Genomic DNA, 13,579 nt, shown 5'->3' on the forward strand with positions numbered 1-13,579 from the left:
ACTCAGTAGATTCTGGGAAGGGAGAATGAGTTTCTTTGTAGATGAAAGATCAGTATTTTAAATCATATTCCTTTATGTGAGGAAACAGTATTTTGTGTTTACCAGAGACTTCAGAAAACTGGATTATAGAGGTATTTCAATACCATACGTTTGATACATACCATAAGCTCCCCATAAGATGAAAGAAGTCCTGCTCCATAAGCTTTGATCGATCCATTTTGCTTGCAGAGACCAAACTCCACAGTGAACCAATAAAGCTGGTGATAAGAAGAACTTGTGAAAAGCAGTCTCAAGAGGAAGCTAATTTTTAAGCTTCTAATTTTTCCTTTTATTTCCTTTTATCCTTATTTCTTAATGTCTTTGTATCTTTAACTTTTATAGATGTTTAAAAAATTATTTTTTTCTCTCAAGATATGTAACACACACAAATTATAGGACATTTTTTCAAAACTTGTCATTCTTTCCATTCTCATTCTCCAAAACCTAAGAAAAACAAAAGCTAATGATAATTACATGGGTAAATACAGCCATAAAGCCCTATCTCCTTCTTTTCTTTGGAAGATGTTATGAATTACCCTGTGACCTCTTAGCCCTGAGTTTCATTACAGTCAGTTGAAGCTCACAGATTTCAACCCATAGTGCCCAGAAGGACAGATAGATTCACACAGAGGGCTCAAGACCCTAGGAAAGACCTGTGGAAAGACAGTTTCACTCCTTGTTTGTCTGTGTAATAATATTCAGAAGAATTAGTTCTCCCTTAGCAGCAATGTACCCTTTAGCATTATGCCAATTACATCATTATCACTCTCCAGTCGAACTCTCCGGGCTTTTCTTGCAATAAAGTATGCTTAGGACTATACTTTCTTTGCCTGCCAGACAGCAGTGGGATAAAAGCAACCCTTGGCTCTGACCGCCTTTTATCCCTTCTCTTACTATAACGTCTAAGGAAGTGAAGAGTGGAGGACCAGTTCTGGACACAGTCTGACACTTGAGCAGCTGGATAGGTGTTGTGCAAGAGAAAAACATGGAAAACACGAGGTATTTCAAGAATATGACTCTGTGTCACAACTCTTCAAGGTTCCTTTAGGGACACGTAGCTTTTTGCTGCCTCATACACAGGGCTGGACCTTGTCTTCAGTTTAGCCATAAGTATTACTTTCTCAGTAATAAAAGGGCTTCAGGCAGTTTGTAAAACAATATGAAGCTCTAGGTTTTTCTGTGTATTCTGCCTCTTACTTTCTTTCGCTTTCTTTCTCCCACCCTCTTTCACATGTCTTATAATTTTGATGAGTTGGTTTTAGCCTGAAAATTTACCACTAAAGAAACAGCATGCTGGGATCCTTTTGCAGAATTCTGAGCTGCTCTCTCTACAGTTCAGCTAATAATTCTCCACTCTTATTGTGTTAATAATCTGAATTCTTATTATTCCACAGTGAAAAGTCTTTTGAGTATCTCCTCATTTTGCAGAAGGTCTTTCTGATTAGAGATTTAGACATGGGAGGAGGAGGAATTCTTTTTTGTTTCCTTAGGTATCCTGAATTTGGCTTTTTGTTAGTGAGGTTCATTTGGCTCTCACTGTTTTTAAAGAATACAAGACATGGTACTAGCAGGACTCTGTGGATGACATGAACACTGGAAAAGATCCACCTTTTTAGAGAAGTCCAGGGATGAAATGAAATAATGGCATTTTTAAGTTCGTCTTACAAAGGTTATAGACCATAGCAACAAGCAAAGTCGAGATGCTCTAAATAAACTTTTCATTGGCTTAAATGTCCTCCTATCATCTAAGCTAGTTACCTACATTCTCTTTATAATGAACAGAGAATGATTGGGACTGCCAGAAAGAAAAAAGAATTTATGTTAGACATCTATGTCAGGATAGTGAATAGATGTCTAACCTTCAAACAATTGAGATGTTCAATCCAGAATATGTTTACTACTCAGAATGCTTGAATAGCACTTAAAGAATTGTATTTTCATAGGTGCTGAACTGCAGGTAGCCCTTTAAAAAAGGAGCCTTTATTCTACCTCCCTAAACCCTAGATGATACTATGACAATTTTAGATATGAGACTTATCATTCTTCTAGTCTTAAGCCTTTCTCTAATCTAGTCCTAACCAGTCCAGGGTCTGCAGAGGAATTCTATGTAAGCCACTGGCCTTCACCCAATCTCGCCAAGATATGGGTAACAAAGCAAAATGGCTCTCCAGGATTCATAATTCTTGTAACCCTAGCAAAGGGGTTAATCTTACTTAATCTTACTCCAACCTCCCTAGACCCAGAAAGAGTAAATTACAGAGGAAATGTGGACATGTCACTGCCTCTTCCTGCATAGTCCCCATATCTCATCAGCCCAGGACTAGACAGTACTACAAAAAAATCAGCACTGGTATCTTTTGCTCCTCAAACTCTAAAAATACTGCTAGTCTTATGCAGTGCTGACCCAAGGATGGGCGCATGCAGATAGCTTTTAGGTGAGCCATAATCTCCTTCACACAGTGTCTCATTCTGTTTCACTATGAGTGGAGTTATGGGCTGGGTGAGGAATTTCGGAAGTGACAGTCTCCTTCTACCTACATCCTTTCCTGAATGAGCTTCACCCGACCGGGTGACGGTAAGGCTCCTCTCCTCCCCTGAAAAAAAAACATCAAGACTGGGAAATGGCTGTCATTATATTAAAAAAAATCATCTGGCTTCCAGTTGCCTTTCAGTACAAATGAAGACGGCAGCGAGGTGCTGCATGAGTTGTTTTGACAGATATATGGAGCCCAGTGACTCAAAACCAGATGAGAGTACCTGCTCTCAAACTGCTTTTAAAGGCTCACCTGTTTTGTGAGATTAATGAACACAGAGTGAACCAAATTGTGATGGTTCCCTGCACCTCATGTAGGAGAAAATGCAGGAATCACATTGGGTATCCAGTCTGTTAGGTGAATGTGGAGAACTGGGACCCTTCCATGGCTGAAATCGTAGAAATTCTGTTTCAGCGATATATTATTATAGAAGCAAAAAGGAAAAACATTTCCACAGGTGGAATCACATGCTTCCAGGCCCCTCTAGAGAGACTCCAGCCCCTGTTCCAGCATCTCCCTAACCCACAGATGAGGAGAAGAGACAATCCTGCTGATGCTCCCATTTTTGCAGATAATCTGAGACGTTGAAGAAGAGCCTGCCCTGCACAGAAAGGAATATGCAGTGAATTGTTTGGGTTTTGACTCCAATATTAAACTGCCATCTGTACTTACTGTGGCCAGTTTCTCAATATCCGCTTCAGATGATCCAAGAGAAGCCAGTCCAATATCCTAAAGCAAGTAAGCAAGCAAGCAAGCAGGCAATGTTACACTAGTGGGATTATTCAGCCCAAGGGAGAGAAAGAGAGAAGGGGGAGGACCACATCATTTCTAGCATGAATAGCATGAACTATTCATTGTTTTTGTCACCCAAAATGACCTTCCATTGCTTCCAGGATGCCTACCTCTCCCTGGCCCCCAGCTACATACTGCTGGGAGCCACTTTAGATGAGTGTTTAATTCTCAGTGTTCTCTGTTTGAAATTAACCATCTCTTGACTTAATGCAGGACTATGCCTGGCAAAGATTTATAGCGAGGCATGAGAAGGAAGGGCAGCAAGCTGAGTTTTATCTCTGCCATCACCTTTCTGTCTCTCACTCTCTGAAAGTCCTTTCGGACTGCCCTTATGAGTGGGTCAGTACAGGGAGGATTCTTTTTAGCTATGCCAGGAGCCATATCATGCAGCAAACAAACGTTGTCTCATGTTGAATGGAACAAAAAAGAATTTTCATGGGGTGAATTTCAACTGTGAAAATATTTTGTGGGAAAAAAAAAAAGAACTGTAAATATTCATTTAACATGATCCCATGTTGTATTGTCTGTGTTATAGATGGGAAAAGAGGAAAGCTGGAAGTTTTGAAATTGCTATAATCTCTTATTTCGAATGTGTCTCCAGTTCTGGTATTGAACTGAACTGAAGAGGCTTCTTCCAGAATAAATTATAGACCACTAGGATATTTTAAGTACTAATCATCTGAATCTGACAATAACCAATATTTAGGACCAAACTGGAAACTGGCATGTATCCAAGTTGAATCAACTGGAAACTACATTGTATGAGGTGAAGTGGCCTTCCTTTTAGGATATTCTGACAGAGACCTACATCATGTAACCCCTTCTGCTCTCATTGCCAGTTTCCACACTGGCCACTGATTGGTAAGTCTAGAATATGAGTTATCTTCTTCCCTCTGGTATGGTTTTGAGGCACATTCACCGTTCTGAAGTCTTTAATTATAGGAGGTCATTGGGTTCACTTGGGTCTAACATTACTGCTCTACTAAATAACCCCTTTTTGTACAAAGAAGCCCTGTTTGCTTTTTGGAGCCTCTTCACCAGTGTGAATAATGCTGTGAGAATCTGATGAATTGTAAAAGAAAAATCAGCTCTAGTGAATGACGTGTTGATGGACACAATTAAAGTATCATGTGAGATAAAAATGTAGAGCCAGAGACAGAATCAGCCTGAGGGCTCAATAGCTGTTGCTGGTTATGTTCCTATGGTGTAGGACAGGAAGCCAGGGGAAGAGTGTAGTCAGTACAACTCAAACTCACAGCACCACAGAGGCATCCTTCTGTAGACAGACACGGCCTTCCCACAGAGAAGTCCCACAACCACTGCCTGCTCTTCTTTTTACATGATGTCCATAGGGAGCAGTGTTACTGCGCTCTTGGAGTAAATGTCTCCTCAGGCACTGCTAGCCCACCACTCCTGGAGGTTGTAACTTGGGTATAATCATGTCTTAAAATAGTGTTTCATGCATTTAACGCACATCTGGACTGCTGTGCAGAGCAGTTGGTTAAACAGCCAGCAGAACAAGCTTCTTACCTGTGAGAACTGGGCAAACTCCTTGTCAGCCAGCATGGGAACATGACCCAACAACTCATGGCAGCAGTCTCTGGAAAACAAGTGACCTTCGTGTTTAATAAAAGTTTCTTTTCCTGCCCTACATGAACTTCCCATGAAAGACTTTAGCTGATATACTCTGAAAGAGAGCTAGTGTGAGGGCTGCTCGTCAGTAGCTGCCTCCTTACCTGGTCTGGCTACGCAGGGAGTGTGAGAGAGTATTCCCTTCTGCCATGAGGAGCCAGCTGCCCCCCGCTACCTTGGCTATTGGATCTCTTGGGATGGCATGAGCACTAGTCTCCTATGTTACAACATCTTTGAAAGGCCCCTGTTTTGTCCCAGCATACAACAAAAGCATCTGTGTGAACTTATAATTTCTCATGAAATGTAATTGCTGCTGTCTGGCCAGCACTTTACTGGGAGAGTTTCACAGCAGGGAGTCAAACCCAGCAGATGGTAACTGAAGGCAGGATGAAAAGATTAAATCAGATATTATCCAGTCTTTTCTTTCCCCAGACAACTTTGCAAGAGAGACAGAGACCCACACCCTCTCATGCATGACTTCCCTTTCTTACTCTCCAGTTTCTCCAATTGTTTCATTCTGTGGACTACTGGATAGCGCTCCAGAGTCATTCCCAAGAGAATCATCCTCATCTTATTCAGAAGGATGGGATTGTGCCAGGACATCAAACTTACGGTTCTGGGGAATGCATAGGAGAAGAGAAATGCCTTATATACTGTGTGGTCTGGAAGACACGAAATGCCAGGCTGGCAAGGAAGTCACGAGCAGTCAGCAGTCCTGCAGCTGGTCTCAGCTGGAAACCTGTTCTTTCTGCAAAGAAAAGTGAGACCAAGTTTAGGTATTTCTAGGGTTAACTACACGGCACACTTACTTCAGGTAAGTAGTTTCAGAGGACCCTTGTGCTCTGTTGCAGTAGCTACCTCCACCTAAGTATAGTAGGAACATCCTGGCTTATCATTATCGATGTGCCCCTGTACCGCTATGGGTCCAACTACTGCAACATCAAATCACTTGGCTACCCATCCTACACCTATTCACACAGCACGTTAGGAGGTCTGGGAGTGCTGTCTACTCCACTGTACATTTTTAGCACATTTACACACATTTATCTACTATGTTCCACATGTCAGTGATATGTCTGAGGTCACATGAGATACTTATAATCAATCAGGGAACAGAACCTGCATTTTCAGTCCTGCCTAGTCTTTTAATTCTTGTATTACCTCTTTCATTTCCCGTATAGCCTATGTAAAAGGAAAACAAGAGTTAGATAAGGGGCATAACCCACATCTTGAGGACTGTGTTCAGTTTTGAGCCCCTCACTTCAAGAAGGACGTTGAGGTGCTGGAGCGTGTTCAGAGAAGGGCAACAAAGTTGGTGAAGGATCTAGAGAACAAGTCTTATGAGGAGTGACGGAAGGAACTGGGGTTGTTTAGCCTGGAGAAAAAGAGGCTGAGGGGAGACCTTATTGCGCTCTACAACTACCTTAAAGGAGGTTTTAGAGAGGAGGGGGTTGGTCTCTTCTCCCATGTGACAAGTGACAGGATGAGAGGAAATGGCCGTAAATGGTACCGGGGGAGATCTAGGTTAGATATCTGGAAAAATTTCTTTACAGAGAGGGTTGTAAAGCATTGGAACAGGCTGCCCGAGTTGGTGGTGGAGTCCCCATCCCTGGATGTGCTCAAGAGCTGTGTAGATGTGGCACTGAGGGACATGGTTTAGGGACTCTGGCAGTTCACAGTGAATGGTTGGACTCAATTATCTTAAAGCTCTCTTCCAACCAGATAATTCTATGATTCACTCCTACCCTTGTCTGAGAGAGCCCAGCTCTTGCCTGATGCTAGGTTACTCTTCAGCCATCCTGCAGACTTTCTTATTTCATGCACTGAAATTCCTGGTACCTTGCACTGTTGAAGACAGAATTAGGTGGTCCATGGGTCTGATCCAGCCTGAGCAATTCTATTTCTCATTGGACCCAGCTCAACACACCTCAAATGTAGAATTGGGGCATGCTATTCAACTTCATTTCCCTTTGCCAGTGCATACTCCTCATGTACAAACTAGCTCAGCACTGGCAAAACTCGCTATTAAACTTATCTTTCTGCCTGGGCTTCATTAGAGTGGGGACACTCAGGAAAAAGAGCAAAGAATCCTCATCAGGTATAAGAGTGCTGGAATTTGGCCTGTAACCATTTAACATCAGAATTTCCATCAGTGCCCTCACCTTTTTTCCTCCTTTTTTTTCACCATTATGTTTCACCATTCCAGTGATGTGATCATGTGAGATTTGCTTTACACATGTCCACAGAACAAGACAGAAGAATGCAATATTTTTGCACCGTGATTTCAGCTTGTGCTATCAGTGTTACCCCAGGACACCCTGCATTACTACAAAAGGTCTGTGAGAGACAGCTAACAAAACAACGAGTCCTATGATCAGCAGAACACAAAATCCACATTTCCATGGGAAACATGTTGGTGGTCTGCAAAGCTAAGAAAATTTTAAAAATCACTGCTTTAAAAGAGAGCCAATGATAATCTTTTTTAAGTCTTATATTCAAAATCTCTGTTGCATTCTCAGCCACCATAAGTGACATTTCATCTTCTTTAAAGCATAAAACTATATTTTTTTAAAAAGCAGAAATTGCTTTATTCTCTCTTTCCTGTCCATATTCTATTGTGTCATGAAGCCTGGAATCTAATTTATTTTATGTAAACAAACACAAAAAATCCCACCCAGAAACCAAACCATTTACAAGATTTGTTCTGGTTTGGTTTTTAATGTTTCTTCCAGAATTTGTTGTCTTGCTCTGTCTGGCTATTAGCATTTTTCTCATTTAAAAAAAAAGAAAGAAAGAGAAAAAAAGGAAGGATGGAGAAGAAAAGGGGGAAAAAAGCCTTCACTGGAAGAATTAGAAGTGACAAAACATCTGAAGCTATAAAGGACAAAAAAAAATGTGGATAGCAAGGAATGCTTCCAACTGACAATGTGAGGCACCAGGAAGTTAGCGTTTACCATGTTTATCTTTTATGGCTCCACTGAATTCAAAAGAAATGAGTACAAAACTCCCTTAAAAAAAAAAAAAAAAGAATATGTCTTTATCTTTGCCTATATGCTGAGCAAAATCATCAGATTTAACCAGTAAACCAGAAATGTTTGTAAAGCAGCTTACTATTCTAGCCCATCCACCCCGCCCCCCAACCCCCACCCCAATTAAGAAAGTGAAGTGTTTGGTAGAATAGACAGACCGACAGCCATGTCTCCTTAGGCACCAGCCAGGAGCTGGGACAACAAAGATACTTACCCCTTGCTGCTAATGCCATATTAAACCAACTCAAAGGAATGAGAAAATCAGAATCTGTTTGTCTTTGAGCTGAATTCCGAGTCTGAGTAGAATCAAAAACTGCATTAGCTGAAAAGTTTATCAGAAGAGAACCAAGCCCTAAGTAACTTACTTTTGGAAGAATTATGAGAGAGTCTAGGGAAATATATATTGCTTTAGCATCCACGTTGGAGAAGCAGGAGGCCTATGTTCCCTGAGATGCCCTTTTAAATGTATGCCAGTGAATCAGACAGTCTGATTCATGCTGACAGAACAGACTTGGCCAGCTGCCTTGAAAAGCCATAGAAAAAAGTTATCTATCTGCTGAAGGTCTTACCTGCAAAATCTGAACTTCTATTTCATTACTGCACAATAAAACCAGCAATCAGTCGAGCATTGGGGGTGTGGCTGATTGGGACTGTTGCCCAAAGATCTCTGAAATCAGAATGAATTGAAGAGAAGGTCTTGAGCAGTTGACCTAAAGTGATCTGTAAGGCTTAATTCTTGGCCTAAAAACCTCATGTATACAGGCCTGTGTATTGTAGTGTGAGCTTGCTTGAGTTCACTGGCGGTAACTTTTTCCAGCTGTGGAGGACAATGAATGCCTAAATCCAAACATCTTTCCTAGAAAGAAAGATGTGCCTTGGTTCATCTAGTCAACCCTTTAGAAAAGCGCCGTGTTAAGCAGTCTCATGGTTAACCATTTAAATTCCCCTGAAGTAATAAGGTAATACTTATGATGTAGAGTTAATTTCTGTTCAAATTAGCCTCATTAGCAGGCCAGGTAACACTAGACAGATCTCGTAGTTCAACTTGTACTGAAGTCAAAAGGAATTGCTTACTTAAGTTCATAGATACTGCTGAATAAAAGAAAAATTGGAATTTCATCTGGCTGTGTGGGCTGGTTATAACATGACACTTTCTCTCCAGGATGCTTCTCTCTCTGTATCCCTATAGTTGATTATATTCAAAGATGCACCAGGGGAGGTTTTTCAAAGCTACACCAGGGAAGGGTTAGACTAAACATTAGGAAGCATTTCTTTACCAAGAGGGTGGTCAAACACTGAAACAGGCTTCCTAGAGAGAAGACCGATGCCCCAAGCCTGTCAGAGCTTAAGAGGCATTTGGAAAATGCCCTTAACAATATGCTTTAACTTTTGATCAGCCCTGAACTGGTCAGGCAGTTGGACTAGATGACTGTTGTAGGTCCCCTCCAACAGAAATATTCTCTTCTCGTCTCTCTTTTCTCTTCTCTTCTCCTCCATTCTAGTCAAAATCTTATCATCACATATGCTAAAGAAGAGTCCAATCCTTAGAGGCAGTATTTAGCAAAGGTATGTGCTGGGATTTATGTCCTAAATGGGAGAGCAGGACAGTTTAGGGCTCACCCAGAGCTAACCAGTGACAGGAGAAACTGCACTATGCATCTCCACATAGATTGTAGTCAAAATACACTCATGGTAGGCCAAGGAGTTTTGGGACACACTCACAGCCAGTATTTTGGTTAAGGTTTGGTTGGTTGAGCACTTCACACCTGTAACACGATGAGCTGTAAGGAGCAAAAAATCTGGTCTTGCTGAGGCTGGTGGTAAAATATACCCAAATCAGTAATTAATCAGAAGTACTTATAAATAATACCCCTCATCCAGCAGCTGCTTGGCATGAGGCTATCTTTAACACAGAATTTACAGACCTTGCAGATGTTTCTGACTCAGTCTGAGTATGTTATAAAGGGACTTTGCAATAATGTCTATCTTCATGCTATTCTAGAAAGTGTTCTGTATAGTGAAATGACCTTATTAGAAGGAATTACTGAAGCTAAGGAAGATATCAGTTCAAAGCCTCACATAATGGGACTGAAATAGCTTATTCACCCCTAAATGGTGCTGAGCTGTAAACAGAATTCTTTCGAACAAACTTTATTCCATCTATGCATAATCTTTTACAAAGTGTGTAGGCTAATCTAATCCAGGTTTTGTCTATAATTTAGGAGGGGCAGGATCAGAGATCCTGGGGAACACCATTGTTTCCATTTTCCTTAGACACCTATTTCAAGATGGAATAAAATTCTTCTCAAGTGCCTGATTCTCATTTCCAGTCAGAATAGTTTGGACGATTATGTTTAGACTAGACAGCTTATGTTTATAGTAGGTGAGTTGAAACTCACTGTGAATGTCTTCCCAACCATTATTAGGAGAATTTTCAGAATTACTGTTTTTACTGCCTTTTTTTTTTCCTTAGGACAATTTGTATGGCATAGAGAAAATACAGAACTAGAGCCTACAGAAGAAGTGAGCAGGCCCAAACTCTAGGCAATCAAATTCTGTCAATCAACATGAGCAATACAAATAGTATTTTGACAGGATATTCTTACATTATTCTAAATTCTCCCAGTTTGAAATCACCTGATCGACTTTAGGAATATGAATACCTGTGGTAATCAAATAAACATCACACGAGTTCTGGAGCTCCCTGCTGTAAGCTACTTTGTAAATGAGATAAGATGAGATCAACTGCTTTATGAGAAAAAATTTTTATCAGCCTCGTTACTGTAGGAGGTGCCACAGGTTAGGGCTGGGCTGCCCACTAGGCGAATAACAGATGCTCTCTGTTAACCTCTTTCCACAGATATATCCCTTGAAAGGATTAAAAAAATGTATTTATCCTGTTGTCAAGGGTTAAGGCTGGACTGGCAGTTAGATGAATGACAGATACTCTCTACTAACCCCTCTCCCTTCCCAAAGGGGAAGAGATAGGGAATAAGGGAGAGAGATTTATGGATTGGAAAAGAAAACTGAAACTGCTTTAGTGAAAATGAAAATAAGAACAAGAAAATTAAATGTATACAGATATATACAATCCTAAACCGAGCCTCCCTGACAGCAACCACATCACCATCCCCAGTGATGCTGCGGTCAGACACTGGGGAAGGCCCAGGCTGAGGTTGGTGGCAGATGGGAATCAGATTCAGGAGCTGGATTCTAGAAGTGAATTTAGGAAAGCACAGACTGGGATCGAAAGCAGAGTGGAGTCCTCCTCAGGCACCAGGCATTGAAGAAGAGAGCTTGACCCTTGAAAATAAGAACAAGAAAATTAAATGTATACAGATATATACAATCCTAAACCGAGCCTCCCTGACAGCAACCACATCACCATCCCCAGTGATGCTGCGGTCAGACACTGGGGAAGGCCCAGGCTGAGGTTGGTGGCAGATGGGAATCAGATTCAGGAGCTGGATTCTAGAAGTGAATTTAGGAAAGCACAGACTGGGATCGAAAGCAGAGTGGAGTCCTCCTCAGGCACCAGGCATTGAAGAAGAGAGCTTGACCCTTGCAAACCCTCAGCTTTATCCTGAATATGACGTCTATGAGACAGAACACCTTGTAGGTCCCTTTAGCATCACCTGTCCTGTCCGCTCCTCCCTGCAGGTGCAGCCTCTCACTCACTGCACCCCCACCGCGATACACAGGATTTAACAGTGACCTGGGTCTGCACAGGAGCAAGTACAAGCAAGAGCCTTTCTGCATCCCAGTCCCTGGTGGTGACTGTAAACATCAAGCGTTATCACTTCTCGAAGCAGACACTGTCTGCAGAAATACACCGTTACCTTCAGGAAGTGCCGTCACTGAGAAGAGACTGAGCTGGAAAATAAAAACACTTAACAGAATGAGTTCTGTTCTAAGTCAAATCAGGACAGGAAGGAAGTAAGATGGATAGTTGAATAGAAGGGAAAATACATGAGAAAGTACATAATGCATACATAGAAAAATTCCTATGGCTGAATGTGAAGATGATCACGAGAGGTGCTGTACCTATGCCAACCCCTCATTCCCTTACACTAAAGGTGCAATAAAAACTATGCCACTGAACAGCTTAATCTTCCCTAAAAACATCAATGTCTTAGAAAACTTTTCAACAACAGAAAGGTTATAAAATCTTACTAACATCACCTGCTGATACATGGGGCAGGTCAATTATTTCCTGAATATTGCATTTATTTTAAGTTAAGCCATACTTTTTATATTTATTTCATCATAGTCATCAGTTGCCCTCCTCTCTCTGGCACATCTCCTTGTTACTGAGAAGGGGTAAGGAGACTTTAAAGACCACCTTTAGTCATTTTTGATAATGACAGGAAAAGAGCTTGTTGACACAAAGCCCCATGGAAATCCATGCAGCCTGTGGCCTCATAAAAGTAATGCAGGCTCCCTTCCTCCCCTTCGCCTTGCTAGTCAGCCCACAGCTAATAGCGGGTAGGTCAGCCTAGCAATCTTATGTGTGCTTTCATCTAAGGCCACATCTTCATGCATTTACAGACTAGTACCACAGCCTTTCTGCTCTCCTATCCAGAACACAGTACAGTTTGTGTTTTGCACACAAAGAGTGCTGTGTGACAAGTGGGGCCACAGAGACAGAAGGAAGCAGTATTATTTCAGAGCAGCTGCTGACTGACTAGCAGGACCTTCTGGAATTCATTTCCTCCAGCACATACTGCCATCCTGTCTTACATATCAGGAAAAAGTGGACTTGAGAGGTATGCACCTGTACTTGTTTTTGTGTCTTACTAGCAGCATAGTCATAGAAGCATAAAATACCACCAAACCCATAGAAAAGCTGTGTGTAGAAGTCATGGAAAAGCAGTGTGTGGAAGTCATGCTGAGCAGTGTGCTGCTGTGACTGTGCTGCTGTGACTCTACTGCTGCCAGTTCTGGAATTAGCTGGCTAGTGCTACAGCAGCTGCAGCCACTCACAGAACAAACATAAACTTGTTTACACCTTGGTCCCTAGACATGCGTGATATTAATGCCCTGTGCTACAGCTCATCTTGCACAAGGAACGCCATAACTAGTCAGACCTGCTCACCAGCTTGGGTCCTATGAGATGGTTTGTATGTGTTTGTGGTGTACAAATGTATCCAGGAAATCCTAGAGTAAAACATAGTTAATAATGACTGACCTTTTAAAAATCTGGAGACATCCTGAAGTTGAGGTATGTTATCCTCATGGTAGCCACAGTATTCCTCCAGCTGCTGGAAAGCATCCAGGTACTGCTTACAGGCATGAGTAGGGTAAAGGCTGCTCAGTTTCCTGTAGACTTCTCTCCTAAAAAAGCAAAAGCCATATAGTATGAGCCCACCTCAATAAAGCACTACTTATCTGCCCTATCTGCAGATCCACAGAGAGGCATAAACCCCCAGCACAGGTAATGATCTAAAAAATCTTAATTCAGGACACCTGGTGCTTGGAAGTTGATGCATGGGTGGATGTAGCATAAGGGGGTTTTGTTTCCCTTTTCCTTCAGAAGGTTTTTTTGGTTCAGCA

The 13,579-nt window shown here is 41.7% G+C and overlaps 1 protein-coding gene across 1 annotated transcript in view; it reads right to left on the minus strand.

The window, feature by feature from the left end:
- The window catches only part of TH (tyrosine hydroxylase), a gene marked incomplete at its 5' end in the record, with an annotated part of 34,659 nt that overhangs the window by 7,974 nt on the left and 13,106 nt on the right, over positions 1-13,579 (minus strand). Inside the window, 5 exons of the mRNA XM_010145273.1 lie at positions 162-257; positions 3,246-3,302; positions 4,896-4,965; positions 5,610-5,745; positions 13,215-13,360. Of these exons, the coding sequence (XP_010143575.1) occupies positions 162-257; positions 3,246-3,302; positions 4,896-4,965; positions 5,610-5,745; positions 13,215-13,360 (505 nt within the window). The remainder of the gene's footprint in view (positions 1-161; positions 258-3,245; positions 3,303-4,895; positions 4,966-5,609; positions 5,746-13,214; positions 13,361-13,579) is intronic.

This window comes from Buceros rhinoceros, unplaced genomic scaffold (assembly GCF_000710305.1).
Source record: "Buceros rhinoceros silvestris isolate BGI_N320 unplaced genomic scaffold, ASM71030v1 scaffold571, whole genome shotgun sequence".
Classification (NCBI taxonomy): Eukaryota; Metazoa; Chordata; class Aves; order Bucerotiformes; family Bucerotidae; genus Buceros; species Buceros rhinoceros.